The 21,331-nt window shown below is 32.1% G+C and overlaps 1 protein-coding gene across 6 annotated transcripts in view; it reads right to left on the reverse strand.

Moving 5' to 3' along the window:
* LOC105837229 (tuberin) overlaps positions 1–21,331 on the reverse strand; it is a 210,931-nt gene that overhangs the window by 187,897 nt on the left and 1,703 nt on the right. For all 6 annotated transcript variants that reach the window (XM_036289105.1, XM_036289113.1, XM_036289124.1 and 3 more), the window contains exons 3-9: positions 19,959–20,152; positions 19,691–19,891; positions 19,443–19,617; positions 18,257–18,457; positions 3,634–3,775; positions 3,380–3,528; positions 3,132–3,304 (exon numbers count right to left, since the gene is read on the reverse strand). In XM_036289105.1, the coding sequence (XP_036144998.1) occupies positions 3,132–3,304; positions 3,380–3,528; positions 3,634–3,775; positions 18,257–18,457; positions 19,443–19,617; positions 19,691–19,891; positions 19,959–20,152 (1,235 nt within the window). The remainder of the gene's footprint in view (positions 1–3,131; positions 3,305–3,379; positions 3,529–3,633; positions 3,776–18,256; positions 18,458–19,442; positions 19,618–19,690; positions 19,892–19,958; positions 20,153–21,331) is intronic.

The following is a 21,331-nucleotide window of genomic DNA, read 5'->3' on the forward strand; positions in this document are numbered from 1 at the left end:
TAATTAGCATATAGACTTAAAAAAAATTATTAGAACTCGTCTTAAACCCAGCACGGATAGCAAAACAGTAGGCGCGCACTTAGCACCCACGGACATCGCGCTTCATGTCGAAAAGTGGCTTTCCATTGTACTTACCTTACCAGTCAAAAATACACATATTTAAATGTAATTTTTTCAGAAACCAGGACCCATTTTCCCAAAAGCCAAGAAGCCCTTTCGAATGTATTATGCCTCGTTTGAAAGTAGGCGTAGCAAATGTTAGCATCTTCTTGTAAGTTAAGTTACAGTTACAGATGGAGAAAAGATCGTTACATTATTTAAGTTAAGTTATTAGTTACCAAAAAAAGTAACTGTAACTGTAACTTTGTTACAAGTAACTCGGTACTTCCCTGTTTTTATTAAATACAACATTTTTATAAAGTACAAATAAAGTTTTATAATAAAACTTGCAAATGTTTTGCTGATTGTTTGTAACAATTACGCATATTTATTTTAAGATTAAACTGCAAAAATATTTTGCAAGAAAAATTGTATCGATTCTTAAAATCAAATAATTGCAGTATTAATATGCTAAATAATTACACTACAATTAAGAAACTTTTTATTAAATATAACACATATATTCCGAGTTCTGCATATGTGGAACATATGTTTAACATCGGTGGCTCTATAATGACGCCACAAAGAGGTCACCTTAATTGTAATATATTTGAATATCAAATTATATAAAATTAATAAAATTTTTTATTAAAAATTTTTAACAAAGAGAATATATAAATCAATGCATTATAGTTGATGTAGCATTATATTTTATTAAATTCTAATAACAGTAACATATATGATTTAGTCTTTTACCTTTATGAAGTTCTCATAATTTAGTGTACATAAAATAATTTGTTAAAGCCTATAATTAAGTCAAGAGACATGGTAGTGTCTCGCGCCAAGTAAACGCGCAGCGCGAGACCACCGTACATTTACGGGAGTACGCGACTTGCGAGCACCTGAGATTATTAGATCTCAATCACAATTTATCCGATCGAGTTCTAACTAGGTTCAATCGAAAGCTTGGGTTTGATTTATAAAAAAAAATGTTTTCATTTTATTTCTGCGTGCTCTACGAGCGGAGATATAGCAACGTAAAGTCCAAAATGTAAATTTTTCATTTAAGATACGTCGTCGGTCTTTGTCAAGTACACAAATTCAACACGAGGGCTCTTCTAAGATTTACTTGTGACAACTAATTTCTTATAAAATATATACTGCATATTGATATGATGATAAATCGCTGTCATTCGTGATATGATCGTTTTGTGAGAGTAAAGCATAAATATTAAGTGATCTGTAAATCGTACGGTTAATAATTTCTTATAAGAAAAGTCTCGTAGATCCTATGAGAAGTGCGCGTTCGTAGTCGAATATATACTTTGACACTAGCAGACGAGTCCGCGACGAGTTTCACGGCAATGTGACAGTGATTAATGATGTAACGTACGCGAGGTTAATGGCAAGCAAGTTTTTATTTAGTTTCTGTATGCATATTACATTGCCGAAGGAGATTATAGTATAACGTACTATCCGTTGTACAATTAGATAAGTATATTATATAAAATTTTAATTTCTTTAAATGGAAATGCTAACGTCAAAGTATATTCGACTACGAACGCGCACTTCTCATCAAATCTACGAGACTTTTCTTATAAGAAATTATTAACCGTACGATTTACAGATATATCACTTAATATTTATTCTTTACTCTCACAAAACGATCATATCACGAATGACAGCAATTTATCATCATATCAATATGCAGTATATATTTTATAAGAAATATCGTCACAGGTAAGTCTTAAAAGAGCCCTCTCATGTTGAATTCGTGTACTCGACAAAGACCGATGACGTATCTTAATTAAAAAATTTACATTTTAGACGTTGCGTCACTATATCTCCGCTCGTAGAGCACGCAGAAAAAAAATGAAAACATTTTTTTTTATAAATCAAACCCAAGCTTTCGATTGAACCTAGTTAGAACTCGATCGGTTAAATCGTTATTGAGATCTGATAATCTCAGGTGCTCGCAAGTCGCGTACTCGCGTAAATGTACGGTGGTCTCGCGCTGCGCGTTCACTTGGCGCGAGACACTACCGTCTCTTAATATCTCCGGATTTAATTCTCAATGTGTGTGCACTTAATTAAAATCACCAAAATAACATATTTTCAAATATCATACTTATACAAAGTTTTTGACAAAAGTTTGGTGATTGAGACGAATTAATAACAAGGTGGATTATGACAAATATTCTTCAAATACATCAAATCCTATACAAAATCTAGAACTTTAGATGCCTCTTTTTCTGAATTAAAACACTGTTTTAACAAATAGTTTAAGAAAATTATGAGAATCTTTATAAAAACTATCTAAAATTTCAGTCAATTCCGTTAAGGAGAAAAACGGCCTTATAGACCCCCTTTTTTGGTAAAAATAATAAACCACAAAATTTCTTATCTCTGCTGCTCACAAACACACATATTCGCACACAGAATAACAGATACTATACATCCGACTATATTTCCACGTGAATGTATCATAAATAATGTAATCCCAACAATATTTAAATTTTGAGGACTCATAACTTAGAAAGTTTAAAAAAAGAATTTATAACCAGTAATTTAAAAACGTTTCGACATCAAGGATGTGCAATAAAAAATAAGTGTTTTAATAACATGCCTAAAAGTCCCGGACTCAAAATCTAAGCTCATCTGAAGACCTCCTTTAATCATAAACAATTTTTATTTAAATTTTTTTTTGAAAATGCTTTGTTTTCAAATTATATCAGTACGAAAGTTAAAAGGAGAACATTTTATAGAAATATACGCATGCACGCACATACGAGCACGAGCGCATGTTTTATATCAAACATACTACGCTTATCTTAATGACTCTACAAAACTATATAACTTTTATTTAAAACATTTATTGTGAATAACTTATTTTTTGCTTGAAAGATTTGCAATTCTCACATTATGTGAATCATCTCATATACACACGTTGCTATATAAACATGTACATCTTCTTATACATAAAAAGGAATTATAGCAATTGTAGTATTAATTTAAAAAAAAGCTTATAATACCTATTAACATAAATGACGTTAGTCAGTACATCCAGAACCTTCATTCTAATAGTTGTACGTGTTTCAATTTTATAATAACGTTCCATCAAAGATCCTAATTTGGTTTGCCATTGATGATATGTAGGGCCTATCATAGAAGCTCTATATTCAATTAATTTCAATACAGACCCTTCCTAAAAATAAAAATTTATACAAATTATTTATAAATATATTTACATTACTTTGCACTTATATACTTATATACTTACAGGTCGAGAATCACTACAACGTTCAACAAGATCATAGAAATGTTGAATACAACCATTGTAACTGTTAGCATCAAGCAAATTTTCAATATTAGTAATAGTCTCATGTAAACTTGTAGAAACCTGTTTAGTTGCCGGCTGACTACTAGTTTCTGAGATAATGTATTAAAATTATAATTATACACAATAATTCTAAATTATTACATAGCTATTTTCTTTAATCATGTAGAACAAATACAACATTTAATAAGCCTTACCAGTGTGAGTAATAATTTCCTGTATAATACCGAGAATAATGCTCCATGTAGGATCCCATAATTCATTACCATATTTATTCACCAATCTTTGTATCGATAAGGTAACTTCATACATAACAATGGGATGGTTACATTGTAGAGCCTGTTAATGTTATAATTGGACATTTTATTCCATATTTAGGAAAGAATGGAGCTTGTTGACACAAGATGTAAATTTGTGTTTCATTCATGTATTTGTGGTGAAAGAAACAATGAAAAAGTTATTGTAAAATATCTTTTTTATAACATAAGTACTATTCCTAACATTTTATTTAAATCAAACAACTATTATTGTAATTTAAATTATATTATCGTATTTAAAAAAAGAAAAAATCTGATTAAAAAGGAAACAAGTAAATTTTTGTTTTATAATTTCATGTTCTTCAGCTTGAGAAAAAATCTAAATGACATGTTATTAAGTTGTTATTAAGTTAAAAAATTTTTGTTATTGTACATGTTATCAAGAAGTACGATAGTGTTTCGTTCCAAGATAAGATACGCGTAGCAAAACCGACCTAGCATCTTTTATGCTAGACATTTTGAGAAACTCTTAGATTATCGGATTTCAATAATGGCTAAACCAAAAGTCTGAGTAGACTCAATCAATAACTTGTGTTTGATTTGTATAAGAGAAATATTCTTATTTTTCTTGTACAAGTCCTATGAGTAAAAATATTTTAGTGTAAAATCCGATTTAGTAAATTTCCACTTAAGGGTATCCTAAAGTTGTCTGTTTATCGACATTTTTTCATTAAACTAATCTTTTAATTGGCTTTATAGAATCGCAACCCTTTTACAGAATTAAAGTGCGCACCAAAATCTAGGGGAATACGGTTGATTTAATATCAAAAACGAAAAAAATTTTTATTTTTGATACGTAGAGCTGTCACTTGATGAAAATATTTGCTCAGTATACAAAATCTACGATATATGTACAAAATAAAACCATATTCCTCTAGGGATAACATATACAAACAATATCATGTAATCCAAACTAAGATTAAAAGTTAAGAAAAAAAGATTAGATTCATGAACTTTTTATAACTGCAAATTCAGACATAGGTTAGAAAAAGAGCAGTCTGAAAAGCATTTTGTTTATTCTCGGTATTAAATCCAGTTCATATGATAATATTACATATACTTTAATTCTGGAAAAGGATTTCCGAATCTGTAAAAAAAATACATACAAAATCTTGTTAATGATATGCACGAATAACTCTGCATTATCAACCCCAATCAAGTTTGACAGACACTTTAGAATCCCCTTAAAAAACATGTTAACCTTGTCAAGAAGTTGAAAGGCAAGGTGAATACGATTTGTTTTTTTTTTTACACCATGTGGTGCTTGTGTTGCTAGTGTTTGACGTTTGTTAAAACAAGGATGAAATAAGGTTCACAGTAATGTGAACATCAAAAAGTACATAGCCTTTGTTACTTCAATACTAAATAATGATCGTATGATTAGCTCATAAGGATGTAAAGTACATTCAGCAGAAAAAAAACAGCTTTGCAACTATTGTTAAAATTTGTATACGTTTATACATTTAGATTTGACAGAAACTAAGGACAAAAATCAATCATTAAAAAATTTTACAACAGTTGCAAAACTACTTTCTCTGTTGAATACAGCTATAAAAAAAATCTTCATACTATTAAAATATATCTTAAATAATAAAAAAATTTTTGTCTTTTTAGTTTAAAATGTGAAAATACAATTTTTAATTGCCCGTTTTATAACATTGTCTTAGCTCTTAATAATTATTTACAACTCATATCTGATTTGCTTTAAAATAATTTTATCAATAACAAAAAGTAATTTTATTATTAGTACATACAAATATCAAGATTTAGTTTATTACTTTTAAGTATTCAAATACTAGTAACCTGATATTATGCAATACATATTGTTGTATATATTTAATATATTGCGTCATCTCATACTTGGACATCTTACGTTATTTTTAATCCAGTATTTCTAAAAATCTATGTTATTAATATTTTAATATTAATATTATAAATGTATTTAAAAGAATAAAATTAATTTAACCCACTATAAGTTTTGTTACTATGACCTTGTTGTCATTTTATTCGTTTAACCCTCGGTTGTCACACTGGATACAGTGTACCCATGCGTCAATTTTGAAGTCAAATAATTCATCACATAAATTTGTAACTTAAAATATTAAAAAAAAAAGTTTTTGTAAAAACTAATCGTTTTCAAAAATTTCAATTTTCAAGATTTTTTTAGCATAAAGTTTTTGAAAAATTTTAATGTTATAATAATCAAATAATACTCTAAAAGAATTGAAGTTAACCCCAAATTTAATTATTATATCTCTGATAGTTTTAAAACAGTAACTGTTTGAAAATTGATATAGGTACGTCGTACTCAGTGTGACAACTAAGATAAATGTGACAATCGAAAGTTAAATTTGTTTTATGTAAAGGCATTAAATTTTGGTGCATATAATTTTTCAGTAATTACAATAACATATTCATGTTAAAGCAAATAATTTTTAAACACTATATTACAGCCCAGATAACACAAAATATTTATAAAATATTTATAAGAAAAAATATTTATGATAAATATTTTGTACATATTTTTATGTCCGAGTTTGCCAGGTGTAAAAAAATTACGATAAATATTTATAAAAATATTTAAAATAAATATTTATACTACTAATGTATATAATTATAATCATATACAATATATATAATTATACAATATATTTTCACACGTGGCTTCGGCTGAATGGTGGATCGTTGATTCGGTTTAGTGAACTGTCGCGGAGCGGAGCCACCGATCGATCCCGTCGACCGGGAGGCTGTTGCGACTGCGTCGCCGGTTTTTGACGGGAGCGTGCGAAGCAGAGAAATTTTGAGCCCAGATCACCGGCAGATCGGCTTCGAAACAATCACGTGAAACGATATCTGTCGCGTGTTATCTCTCTCTCGGAGAGTCAGTCCGCGCCGTGGAAGCGAAGTAGTGCGAGCGAAAATACTTGCTTTTCTCGACAGCTACAAAGTTTCGATCAACTCCGATCACTCTGCGCGATTTCGGAAGCATTCGATAAATTCGCCGGCTCCCGCGCTCAACCAACACGCGAGCCATTCGACGGAGCTCCTCATATGCGGAGCACTCGCCCGCTGCATGATCGCTCCGTGATCGTGGTTACTCGCGAAATATTAGTCGTTATACATTGTGAGAGTGGAAATTAGCTGCTCGGTTTATTGTAATTCAATTGAGGATAAAAATTGGATCTATTGCTACGAAGCTAGTTCGTCAATTCCCCATCCTCGGAGCATCTCACTCAGAGAGCTCCAATCGGAGCTTGAACCAGCGTCGCTTCGGAAAAAAGGGAAGATCCACCAGCATCACAGGAATTTAAACTAGAGCCGTGGAACTTCTGACAATATATATATAATTATATATACAATTATATATATAATTATAATCATATATAATATATCTATTTTTCTACTATATAGATAGATGTATTTATTATTTACCCCAAAGGGTGTTACAATGGTGCTTTTTTTCCATATGAAGCGTACCCAAACCATTTACAATTTTTCAAACAACCCTCTTTCTTACCCGACCTGGCCATGTGCGATCCTTTACATTCTATCACTCCCACCCCTCCACGGATCTTTGTCCCCTAACTCTCCCCAACTCCCCCTCCTCCTCCTTTCTCGCTCCTCCTCTTTCGTTCCTCCTCTGCTCCGTCTTGTCCATGTCTTTCCATCGTCACTTTCTCCTCTGTCCCTCTCATTTCCCTCCATCTCTCTCACCGTCCTCCTCCCTTCTTCGCGTTCCTCTTCGTATCTCCCTCTCCTCCTCTGCCACTCGTACACCCTCGCTTTCTTCCATGCCTCTCTCTCTCTCTCTCTCGTGGTTTCCTCTCTCGTCTTCCCTCTAACTCCTTCTATGAATACAATTCAAACTGTTATTTTTCCTCCTCCGTTCGTCCTCCTCCTACTACCCCTAATCTTCTCCATACTTCCAGTCCTCTCTCCCCTTTTCCTTTGCTACCCCTTTTCTCATCTCTCTCCTTCTCCGCTGCTTTCCTCGAGTTCCTCTTCTCCTCCTTGCCGTCTCCTCCTGCCTTCCTGTTCTCTTCTAATTCAGCATTTCCTTTCTCTCACCCTTTATCTCTTTTACCTTCTCTACTCCTTCCCCCATCCTCTCTTCTCCTCCTCCTTATCTCTGCTCACTTCCCACCACCAGTCTCCATCGTCTCCTCCACTCCGCTCACTCTCTTCTCCGACCTTCTCTTCTCTCTCGTCCTCGTTCCCTTTCCTCCCGCTTGTCACCGTCCGACCCTCTTTTTTCTTCCCCTCTGCTTCCTCTTCGTTCTCCCTGTCCGCTTCTCCACACCTTTCTTCTCCTCTTTTCCTCCTCGTCTGGATCCACGTCCTCTTCTTCCGTCTTCCACCTCTCCAGCCTCACCTCCAGACTTCTCAGTCTTTCCCTAACCTCTTTTAACCCTTTTGATATTTCCACTGTTTTCTTAATTCTCTTCCAATCTCCTCCATCCTCCTCTCGACCGCACTTCCTTCCCTCACTGTCCTCTTCCGTCTCCTTCATTATACCGTTCTCTTCTCCTCCTCTTAAATTTCATCTCTGCCTCTATTTTCACCTCACTTGCTTTCTCTCACTCTGCTATTACTGTCTCTGCGCCGGCTATCTTTTCCTTTCAATGGACCATGTGCTGTGAGAATCTGCGTTCCCAAAGCTCGCTACCGTCTGCCGCCTCACTCCTGCCAACCCATTTTCCATCATCTTCACCATCTGCGCCCTCTCTCCTCGCCTCATCATCTTCCTTGCTTCCGTCTTCATCTCCTGCCAACCGACTTTTCCTTTCTTCTCAGCGCCCTCTCACTGTCCTCTTTTTCTCCACAGCTACTTTACTCCATATTCGTTTCTCTCACCTCCGAAACTCCACCACAATATCTTTTCATATCTTTCCTCTACCGCCGTCCTCTTGCTTCCCTCCAATCGCCCGACCACCACTCGTCCTCTTCTATCCGAATTTTCACTTTCCCACTCTCCTTCTCACCACCATTATCACCTCACTATTCCTCACTTCGGAGCCTCCAAATTCACATCCGTTCTCACCGACGCCATTCTCAATCCTATTTATACTACTATTATCAAAGAATATAAAAAATATTTCCAGTTCATATACTATAAATATTTGTCAGTACATTTTAAAAATATATTCTATATATTGCTGACAATAATTTTTGTACCATTTCTAAATGGTTTATTAAAAATAATTATATAATCTTTAAAAAATATTATTGAAAATAAATTTGTAAACATTAATAATAAATATTCTGTGCTATCTATTATAGGAGATTCATATACATAGAATATAATTAAAAAAAAAAAATAAAAAATAAAAAATAAATAATAAATTTTTTAATCTACATTTATTTTTATATTTAGTGCATTTTCTTCATTATTATTTCAAAGAATATCTTTGTTTTTTTTAAGCAATTTTGTTGTAACATGATTTAATATATTTGTAGGCAAAAATTTAAATTAAGATATAAAAGTTTTTGTATAAAAGTTCTTTTTCAAAGACGTTTCTCGGCGTATATTTAACGTTTTTTTAAACCCATTAACATCCAAGCAAACGCATTTTTAACATAATCTTTTTTATTTGCAACGTTAAAAGTCTTAACAAAAATTTGAAAAGTATCATTTCTTATATAAAACTTTATGCTCTTTCAGAATCCAGCGTCAAAATTTGTGTAAAATAAAGTCCAAAAAAGTTATGGCAACTTTTAGGTAGAAAAATGCGAAAAAATCGCAAAAACTTTCTTTTTAATATTTTGTTGTACATCAAAATAGTATAAAACTCCAACTCTTTTCGCAACCATCGGTGCACAAAATAGTTATACTTTGAGGATATATTTTTCAAATTCGTCAACATTGTCATTTTCATTGAAAAATGGTGACTAAATCGTAAAAATTTATCGTATTTTTTTCACAATAATTCGTAAATTTCGGATAACTAATAGCTTATTATCACTGAAAATAATGGGATTAATATTCGCAGTTCATTTTTGATCAAATACAAATTTTTAATATGACGGATTCAATATGGCGATCAAAGTTGTCAAAATCGTCAATTTTTTTACATTTTTCCTAAATTTCTCCATGAATCCTTTCTCAAAAATTGTTTTATTAACAAAGTATTATTAGTTTATAAATTTATTTATTGGTATAGCAATGGACATAAATATATAAAGTTATAAAGGCACACAATTTAAAATAGTAGAAATTATTGACTATTAAGGGGTTATACTACTCAGCAAAAAATTTTTTTTCGTTTTTTTTTTATTGGCTTAAATAATGCATAAACTATCTAAAAATGATATTCCAGCATAATTATAAGTGGGAAACATTAAAAAAAATTTTTACAACTTATTTTCCGAAGTGCCGCCGAGCGCTTTGAAATGTTTAAAAATGCCACTCCGTCACGCGCAGCATTTTGAAGCGTTGTAGTCAAATCGGTATTTTTATATAGGTAAAAGTAAGTTATACTTTCTCAAATTAAGTGTTAATTAAATGCGAATGAAAGTTTAAACGCCGTCGTTTGGATAGTAGCGCCGAAATCGGTATCAAGCAGCAAAACTATTATTGATATAGCGACTAACACTGCTGCAATCCTTTATAATGATGGTTTTCAAGGATTACTTGCTATAATGAGCACTTAAACTGAAGATTAGCCACAAATTTTACAATTATTGTATAGAAATCGATGAACGGCGCTTCAAGCTGCAAACCGCTCAGCATCAATAAATAAAAAAAACGCGCGGAAGGACCTTACATCGCTTAGAAAGGAGGCTGAAGAGCAATATTAAGGATTGGAAGAAATGTTTTACGGTCCTGAGATAGCAGAGTGAAGGTAAAAAAATCAGCAAGCCAATATTTTCAATTTTTCATATAGTAAACATGTTTTAAAACTTTAAACGCGATTATCTCAGAACCATGTTTTTCAAATTGGCGTGCAGCATAACTCTCGCAATTTATATTCGATTGACTTGAAATTTGAACTGTAGCTTCTTAGATAGATTATCTATCGAAGTACCAATGATTTTTACGATCAATAAATAATTACATTTTTTATAAACGATTTAAAACCAATTTTTCATCAAAAAAAGTAATTTTTTTTTAATGCATGCCAAATTTGTAAAAATCAATATTTTTTAATAATCGTTGGTACTTCCAAAGAAACACTAATATAGAATATAAAAAAATTTTTTTTATCCCTGTAGATGCTGTATGAACATTGCTACCTTGCACGCCGTTTATCTCTTCGAAAAAAAAAAAAAAAGCGTTCTTAAGTAACTTATTGCCACGACTCCATCTTGTACTTTAAATAAAAAAAAAATTTTTTTGTATATCTTAAAACTTATATAATAAACCCTGTAAACTTTAGTTTGATTGCTTTATTAGTAGTGGAGAAAAAAATTCATTAAAAAAGCCTCATTTTTCAGCACGCCTGGGTAGTATAACCCCTTAATCCTAAGCTTACATTTTTTCTTAAATGCATTTTTCATGCAATTTCGTATGCATGGGTTTTTGAAATTGTCAAATCTGGAGTTAGAATTTGAAGATTTTCAAAATTTAAGATGACTGATACGATGGACGAAATTAATAAATAAACCAATTCATTTAAATTTGAGTATCTGAGGGTTTTTAGAATCGTTAATTATAAATCGTTAATTATAAATCTGGAATCCAAATTAAAAAATTTAATATAGCAGACCTAATTAGGCGGATCAAGATTTTGAAAAAAGGATTAATTTATTTCAATTCGGGTATCCGCGAATTTTAAAGTCGCCGATTATTCATGTAAACTCGAAATCAAAAAATTCAGAATAATGGATTCAATATGACGATCAAAGTTTTTGAAAAGAAAGGCTGATTTATTTGAACAAATTCAAAAAAGGAACCAAGGCCAGTAATCGAGTGTAAACACAAGTATTAAATTATATGATTTAATATATAATTCAAATTATGGGAGACGTTTCGTGCTTCACAGAGACTTTCTCAATCTCTTAATTCTGATAAAATAAATAACATAGTAACAATTTCCCCTTTATAACTTATTTAAATTTGGGCACTTGAAAATTTTAGTAATTGCTAATTACGAATCCAAAGTGAAAAATTATAGATTGAACAAATCGATACTGTAATATTGCAAAGTTATTGCTTTACAATATTATTTGTATGAAAAAGAGAAAAAGTTCTTTTTCTAAGTAATACACAAAGAAAGTTCGCAGATTTTACAAATCTACTTTGAAAAAAACCTAAATACCCAAATACCTCAAAAATTCAAATATCTAATTATAAAAAAATTCCGACCATTTTTTTAAAACTTTTCTCGCCATATTGAATCTGCCATTTTTTTCAGATTCATAATCAGCAATCCCAAAACATCTGAGATACTCAAATTAACCTATTTGTTTATTAATTTCGTCCACCACATAGAATTCATCTTGAATTTTGAATTTTTCATTCCGACTTTTACAGATTCGTAATCAGCGATCCCAAAAACCCATGTATACAAAATCCCATAAAAAACAAATATAAGAAAAAATGTATGCTTCAAAAGATTAATAGCCAAAAATTTCCACTATTTTAAATTTACTACCTTATGACTTTATAAGTTTATGTCCATTAATTAACTGTTATGAGTGACACACTCATATCAGTAAGAAAGGTGTCAGTAGCACTGATGACGTAAGTCGGTGCAGCAGTCAGCATCGAGCGCATTGCGCAAGGTTCCGCGCAATCCGCTCGACAATTAGCGCAATGCTCTTTAGACAGCACTTGATTTTGGAATACTGACCGATTTACGCCCTCACGCAATCCTCCCCTTCTCTCGATCCAACTACCAAATTTACTGATATATAGACCGCCAAAAAAAATGAGGGACGGGTCAATCAGAAGTCGACAATCCGAGATAACACACGACACTCTGTTTTGCGGGGTGTATCGCCGACACAAAAACATTGTATTGTATACAACCACGACACTCTGCTTTGCGGAGTCGTGGACAGTACACTCATAGACGCGACACTTTGCCTTGCAATCTAACCGCACACTGTAAACAGTCATTACAATAAAAGTGCTCAACACAAAGAGTGGTGTGTAGTGACTAAAAACTCTCCTCGCGAGATCTCTGGCAGCGATCCCTAACGTACTCACAAAGAGAGGTACAACAGTGGTGGCAGCAATAGGATTTGCACTGCCAAAAAGAAGATTCAAGAGGAGCCAAGCGTCACCGAGCAATCAGCTGTACAGGCTAAGAAGCCAGCCACGCCAGAGCGTACATAGCGCGTCAGCAATAAGAGTAACTCGAGACGACGCCGAGACCTACCGCGACAAGACTCAACTGATTGCCGCACCATGCAGCTTATCGTCATACTTATGTAAGTCCGACACATAAAATTGTAACGCGAAACAGCGTAGGACGACACAAAATTGTAACGCGAATAGAGCAAAATATTGGTTGACTCCCGGTAACTGCAATTACCGTAAAAGAAATAGCTACCGTAATTCAAAAGGCACACGAATGCAAACGCACCAGCGCAACGCGACATATGCGCTATTGCAAATAAGTCGTAAGGCGAACTCAGCACGCACGCCTATAACCGAACGTCTATGTCCACCGAGCAAAACATTGATACAGCGTTTAACCCTTCGAGGTCACACTGGGTGGTTACCACCCATCGCTTAAATTCAACACATATCTTTCCGATTTAAGAAAAAATGATACTAGTAACGCCATTTAATGGTAATTCAAGGTTTTATCTATACTCTTGTACTATACTGTAACTGAAAGTCGCATTGGTTTGTTTTTGGCAGTCGTCCAAAGACAAGGTAAGGTGGTAGCCACCCCATGTGTGACCTCCGTGTAAATTTTTGTGTCCTTTAGTGGTTCGAATTCTTGTGTTTTTTGTGGTCTAAAAAGTGTGAAAGTATGATATAATACAGATTCTTATGCCTAGAATTCTTTAAAATCTTTATGTTAATTTATTCTTCAAAAATATGCAGCAGAATGGTCTATAATTTACGGCAGCGACCATATAAGATATTTTACAAAATGATGGACGTAATGATTTCAACGATATTAATTCGGATGTCGAAGAAAATCATATTCAAGCAATTCAGTACAATCTGTGGACGAAATGGACAGTGATCTTGAAAATGTAACGTTAGATTAACGCATTCTAACATTGCGTGCACGCGGTAAACCGCAATCTACTTTGCAAGGAAAAAAATGATTTTGCGTGGCATACAAAAAAGTGACGCTCAAGTAAATATTATCGTAACATGACTTTTCTATGAAAATACCCGTTTTACAGTATGCTAAAATACTTCATGTGCAGTATGCAAAATAAATACTCTTTTTGAAAAAATGATCAAAGACTTTTTTTCCTTGAATACAAGACTTGAACAATAAAAATCTAAATTTTTAGCTAAAAATATTGAAAATTAGAAAAGTTATGATCTATTTTGTAAAAACTCTTTTTTTTCTAATGTTGGAAGATTCAAAAATTTTTTTAGGTACTAACGGTTTTAGATTTTTGCTTAAATAATATCAGAATATATTTTCCAAACATTCAAGTTTATCCATAAATTTTTTTGTTACCATATCTTTGATAATTTCATAAATACAGCACTTTAAAAATGACGATGGATGGTAACCACCCAGTGTGACCTCGACGTTAGAAAAAAGAAGTGTGACCTCAAAGGGTTAACGTAGTTCAAGACGCGTTAACATCAATATTCGATAACGCGATTCGGATTTTGGATAGTCACGCGAACTCTCCGAATATAACAACCAAACGCGTGTTCCCGATACAGGGACCAGACTTTAGTCTAATAAATAACGACAATATGGACACACATTCACAAACGGGAACAGACGTAGCGAAACCGTCGACACGTTCCCCGTCACATGCGTCACCCCGCGTAATCCGGGAAGAACCCGAAGAAGAAGCACAAAAGCTTCAGGACTCACACAAGCAAAGTGGAAATTACACGGGCACCCTAAAAAGGAAGGTGACCCTTGGCCCAAAGAAAGAGCTAAAAACGATTAAAAAACTGAAGCTAAAAATAGCGAAAATAAGAATAAAGAAATTAAAATGACAAAATGCTCGGAATCAGCGAGCAGCAACAGCAAGGAGAGCTCGAGCGATTACTCGAGTTCGACGCGTATAGCCGCAGCGTATCAGATTACGCACGTAAAGCGTACAATGGACAGTGACACAGACTTGCTAGCACTGTCCGTATGTGAGGCCGAACGAGGAAAAATAAAATTTATCATCGATACCGGTGCAACCGTTTCATTCATAAAACTGAAAACACTAAAAGATGACGCCATTTCCATAAGGATCCATAAAGGAAAAATTGAAATCATCGGCTTTACACTCGATTACAACCATAGGAAAAATTCGCATACGTATTCCGACCCGAAAAGGAAAAATTAACCATTCAGTATATATAATTCAAGATAATACGCCTGTGAAATACGATGGACTATTGGGCGCCGAGTTTTTACACAAACATAAATTAAAATGTGATTACAGGCAAAAAATAGTAAAAATCGGGAAGACGAGCTTTAAGCTTTATCCCCATAAGAGAATCATGTTGCAGCCATGCCGGATAGAAGTAAAACGACCCAAAAGAAAAAATCGTGAAGCATTCATTGGTACCTGTTCAATAAAGCCTCTAAATTTCGAATGCCCTACAAGCTTCTTGGACGTAAGAATTAATACAACAGTACCGCACGTACCTCTTAAAAAGATTCTGATCGGCAGTGTTACTAACAAGAACAACACGATCCAAAAACACGGCAGGGTGAGGAGCCGCCGCCGCGAGAACAAATAAGAAAACCATTAAATGACAAATCTATCATGAATCTGGTAATAAAGAATATTTAAATGGCGATAAACTATCGCACCCGCCCAAAACACAAAAGCAAGAAACAAATGGGCAAATAAGCTAGATGCTGAAGCAGGAGATTATAAGTCCCAACATCTTCGGTGGGACAAAACACGCCTCAAAACGAATACTCAAAAATCATTTGAAAGAAGAAAAAATCGAAACAAAAAACATCACGACAAAAGAAGATGGAAACAAATTTTACAATAGAGCACACACAACTAAACATTCTATTTTGCGCATATTTAAGTTAAAAGAAATTTCCTGCAAAAAACTGTATATTATATCTAGTATTTAAACCTCACCATCTGTAAGTTACTATACGACATCCGACACCTCGTAACGTAATTATTATTGTAATTGTAGCGTCGAAAAACGAAATTTGTAAACAATCTGATACACGACGGCGTGATATAACTATAAGCGAAAAGCGAAAATTCAGTTCCCTCATTTTCTTTTTATCAGGGATGTTATAAGTGACACATTCATACCGATAAGAAAGGTGTTAGTAGCACCGATGACGTAAGTTGGTCAGCTGCAGCAGTCAGCATCAAGATTTTGGAATACTGACCGATTTACGCTCTCACTCAATCCTCCTTTTCTCTCAATCCGACTACCAAATTTACAGATATATAAACCGCCAAAAGAAAGTGAGGGACGGGTCAATCAGAAGTTTATAATCCGAGATAACACACGACACTCTGTTTTGCGGAGTCGTGTATCGCCGACATAAAAACATTGTATTATACACAAACACGACACTCTGCTTTGCGGGGTCGTGGACAGTACACTCATAGGCGCGACACTCTGTCTTGCAGGGTCGCGATCTAACCGCACACTGTAAACAGTCATTATAATAAAAGTGCTCAACACAAAGAGTGGTGTGTAGTGACTAAAAACCCTCCTCGCGAGATCTCTGGCAGCGATCCCTAACGTACTCACAACGAGGGGTACAACAATACATATAAATAAATAACCAATAAATAAATTCATAAACTGATAATAGTTCATGTATAAAACAGTTTTCGAGAAAAGATAGAGAAATTTAGAAAAAATGTGGAAAAATTAACGATTTTTGCACCTTTTTAAAAATTATGCAATCTTTACTAAAAAAATAAAATCAGTTTTTTTTCTATTGCATATATTTATATTAATTCAATTTGGAATGTCATAGATAATTAACATGGTAGTATGTGCCAATTTATCCCGATATCGAGGCAAGCTAGATATACATATAATGACATATTCGTTTTTTATTGATTAAAAAAATTATATCAGAATTGTTTTCAGCATAAAAATAGCGGAGGTTTATTTTGTCACATAAGTACACTCACCCGCAAAAAAAACGGTCTACCTAATTTTTCTCAAATTTTTAAATATCTTTCAATAGCGACAACTCCGTCAAAAATTGTCGAGATTAACCAAAGCTCAAATTAAAGCTTAAACTTTTCTTTTAAAAATCATATAAACTCTAATTGGGTTACAACAAACATTTCATAAAATGGCGGACGTCGAAGAAAGCTTAAAAAATAGAAAAATAATTTTTTTAATTGCATAGCTCAAGAAAGTCAGCTCCCTAATTTAAAAATGTATGAGGTTTTAAGCTCATTCATTTTTTAACAAATCCATCTTTGGAACATTTTTTTACGATTTTTTTAACAGAGCTACATGGTTTTGAAAAAAAATGTTACAAAACGACAACTTTTCCATTTAAAATCAGCAATTCATGAACAAATTGTCATTCAAAAATTTTTTCAAAAGGAAAATTAAAACGAAAACTTTAAAGTTTAAAAATTTGCTTTTCTTGAAGGTAAACGAATAAATTTAAGACAAGAAAAAAAGAAATTTAATTAGCATTATGCCTCAATACAAAAATTGTTAAATGCAAGAGGAAGCAATACACAAATGCGCGCGCGCACGCACACCCACGTCGTTGATCCAGGATGCACACATGTATACACTCACATGATATATAAATCCAATCGTTCACTTTCAAGAGAAACATATTTTTTAACTTTAAAATCTTTACTTCAATTTTCTTTTTGAAAAAGTTTTTCCATAACAATTTGTTCATGCATAATTTTAAATAAAAAAGTCATTTGTGTAATATTTTCTTCAAAACAATGTAGCTGTTTAAAAAAACGGTATAAAAATGTTCCAAAGATGGATTTGTCTGGAAATATATAAACTTAAAAATTCATACATTTTTTAACCAGAGAGGTGATTCCTTTGAGCTACGCAATAAAAAAATTTTTTTCCCCATTTTTCAAGCACTATCTTTGACATTCACCATTTTGTAAGACGTTTGTTGTAACTCAATTACGATTTATATGGTTTTTAAGAAGAAAATTTAAGCTTTAATTTGAGCTTTGGTTCATTTTAATCTGATAACTTTTGGTGGAGTCGCTATTGAAAGATATTAAAAATTTTGAGAAAAATTAGGTAGGCCGCGTTTTTTGCGGGTGAGTGTATAATTAATTATAAGTAATTTAAAATGTTGACTGCCAAAAGTGCAAAAATTGTACCAATGGGTCTTGGTCTTCTCTATATCAAATATTATAAATACATATACACTTAGGTATGCGCATACATACATCTATTGATACATACTTGATAGAATGAAGGTAAAACAGAAGCTGGGGTACACTCTAATTTTGGTATTCTATGCGTACCCCACAAACCCATATTTACATAAAACACTGCGCCTCGTAATAGACGAACATCACGTTGAAAGTTTGTATCTTGTAACAAATGACACATTGTATGCAAAGCGCAGTGACCCATATGTGTTCCTAATAAATTCCGCATAATCTGTAAAATTATATATATTATATAATATATACATTACTTCTCATTTTATTTAACAATTTCATAATCCATCAAATCTTTGTAAAAATTTTATTTTGTAACAGAGAAATCTAATGTATACATGCACTTAAAATTAAATTTTATCACTTATATGTATAAACATCTAATACATATTGCCTATTTGTGATCAATATTAATAAAAAGAAGGGATTTTCTCAGGAGTTTATGTATGAATAATGTAATATTACATAAAACTAATACATTTTATAAATGTATATTTCTTCTTCTATCAATGCAATACTAATATGAATTCTTATTAGTATTGAATTAATAGAAGAAACAATATACATGTATAAAATACATGAAAAGTTTTATGTAAAATTACATATTCCATGGTGGATGAAAAGCATCCACAGTGGTAAAAAAAACCATGGTAAATTCCAATTTATACCATTCCAAACTTTATATTTTTAGTCTACTAAATAAAACATATCATTTCAATCATTATAAAATGACAAAATCAATAATAATAAATAATATTAAAATCTTATAATCTAAAATCTTTTACTTCTAATTTAAAATATTTTTAAGCAAAAACTTTATAGACATAAATGTTACAAAATTTTATATTAATTTTTATTCTAATAAAAATAGCAACAAAATTAAAATATTTTATCTATATAAATTTGTTTCACATTTACTTTTAAACATCTCAAAATAAAAAACCTAATTTAATTACTATGTTGATTCATATTTAAATTAAAAAATCTATTACGGATCTAATTTTTATAAAGATTAAATTGGAAAAGTTTATTTCAATTAATACTATCTAATTTCTATTATTTTCTCTATTGTTATAAATAAAAAAAATCAGCTTTTTCCAGAATTTATCGATTTTTATCACTGGCATGGATCTTTTTCAAAAATTTTTCCTTGGTGATTTTACACATGTTTTTAAATATAAACATTTAAATATTATTGTTTGTACCTTCCAACTTGTCTGACAATAAGTCTCAACATTTACACTTCTACATAAAGCTATAATAAAGGTTTGTAATGAGGCAGATTGCAAATTACTATAACACATAATTGCATCAAGAGCTTCCAAACATCCAGAAACAACTTCAGTATTATTGCTGTAATAACACAAATGGGAGATATACCTAAAAAAAAGTATAATAACCTGTTATGTCAAGTAATTTAACTTATGAAAAAAATATAATTTAAGATATTTACTGAACAAGACCAGATATAACATTCTCGTCAATGTAAGCAGAATTAAATTTGATAACATTTACAAGAAGAGACAAAAATTCAGCTCCTCTTTTTCCATCTGCTGTTACCATAGGCATCCATTCTAATAAGAAGGGACCCATTTTCTCTTCCAAATGTAAAATATCTTTCCCATGTTCTGTTAATGTTTGTAATAATTCCAATCTAAAATATTTAAAAAACAATAGACAACATATTAAAACAAAGTAGCGGATAACACTTGTTAAAATACCTAGGACCAATATCTTCAGGAATATCATATTCCTTCACTACCATAAAAAATTTTACACGCATCAATGATGATAGTTTAGAATATTGTCCTTGTACAAGACATTTTAAAAAATTCAATGTTAAATGCCTATGTTCACGAGGAACATCCTTTCCTAGTAAATCTTGAACTAAATTCCACAAACGTTCTGCTGCTCCCTATTATTAAAAACAAACAGAATAAAAGTCATATAAAACTAATATTGCTTGTTTTAGATGACCTGACTGGCCACTTTATTAAATCAATATGTTAACATAACGTTTCGACCCTTGTTTTGGGTCCGTCTCAAGTGTAATCTACAATTATAAAAATAATGTATAAACGAAAATATAATATCTATATAATTTCCTATAAAATGTGACAGATATAAAAGTACTTCAAATTGTGCAGTTCTAAAAATAGGTAGAAAAAAAAAGAAACATAAAGGAGACAGAAAAAACAAAAAATTTTTTATAGCAAACTACCTTCAACCTTGTCGAGATGATCAAGAACAGAATTATCGACAAGAATGAGCTTTTGATATCATTGGATGTCACCGCATTATTCACCAATATTCCAAAAGACTTAATACTAAATGGAATTAAAAAACGTTGGCAATATATTTCACCTGTCACTTTATTTAGCTTGCTCCAATTTTTATATGCTATAGAGCTCATTCTAACTTTCACGAGTTTTTGTTTTAATAGACAATTCTACAAGCAGATTCATGGTAGCTCCATGCAATCTCCGTTATCCCCAATTCTTGTGGATATTGTGATGGAGGATCTCAAGACAGAATGCTTGCGAGGTTTACAATTTGATATGTCTATGTTTTGCAGGTATGTTTATGATGTTTTTGCAATAGTTCCAAAAGTTGGTGTTAATGACATTCTTGACGTTTTCAACAGTTATCACCCACAACTAAAATTCACTTATAAGATTGAATATAATAACTCTATTAATTTTCTAGATACATCAATTATTAGAAAAAGAAAGAAACTCATCACAAATTGGTATAAAAAATCCACATTTTCGGGTAGATATATAAATTTTTATTCTAATCATCCATTAAAACATAAGATTAACACTATCATGTGCCTGGTTGGTAAAGCAATTTTACTCTCAGACGAATGGTTCCACCAAGAAAATTTAGAAATTGTAAAAAGTGTCCTTTTAAATAACTGCTTTCCTACACAGGTTATTAACACACACATCAAAAAACGATTCAAAGAATTAAAGTTTTGTAATAACATTAACACCAACGATAAAAAAAAACAAATTTTATATAAAATACTGCATTACCATTCCCTACATCAAAAGCATAAGTAAAAATTTACGTTTGATTCTAAATAAAGGTG

The sequence above is a fragment of the Monomorium pharaonis genome, chromosome 1, assembly GCF_013373865.1.
Source record: "Monomorium pharaonis isolate MP-MQ-018 chromosome 1, ASM1337386v2, whole genome shotgun sequence".
Lineage (NCBI taxonomy): Eukaryota > Metazoa > Arthropoda > Insecta > Hymenoptera > Formicidae > Monomorium > Monomorium pharaonis.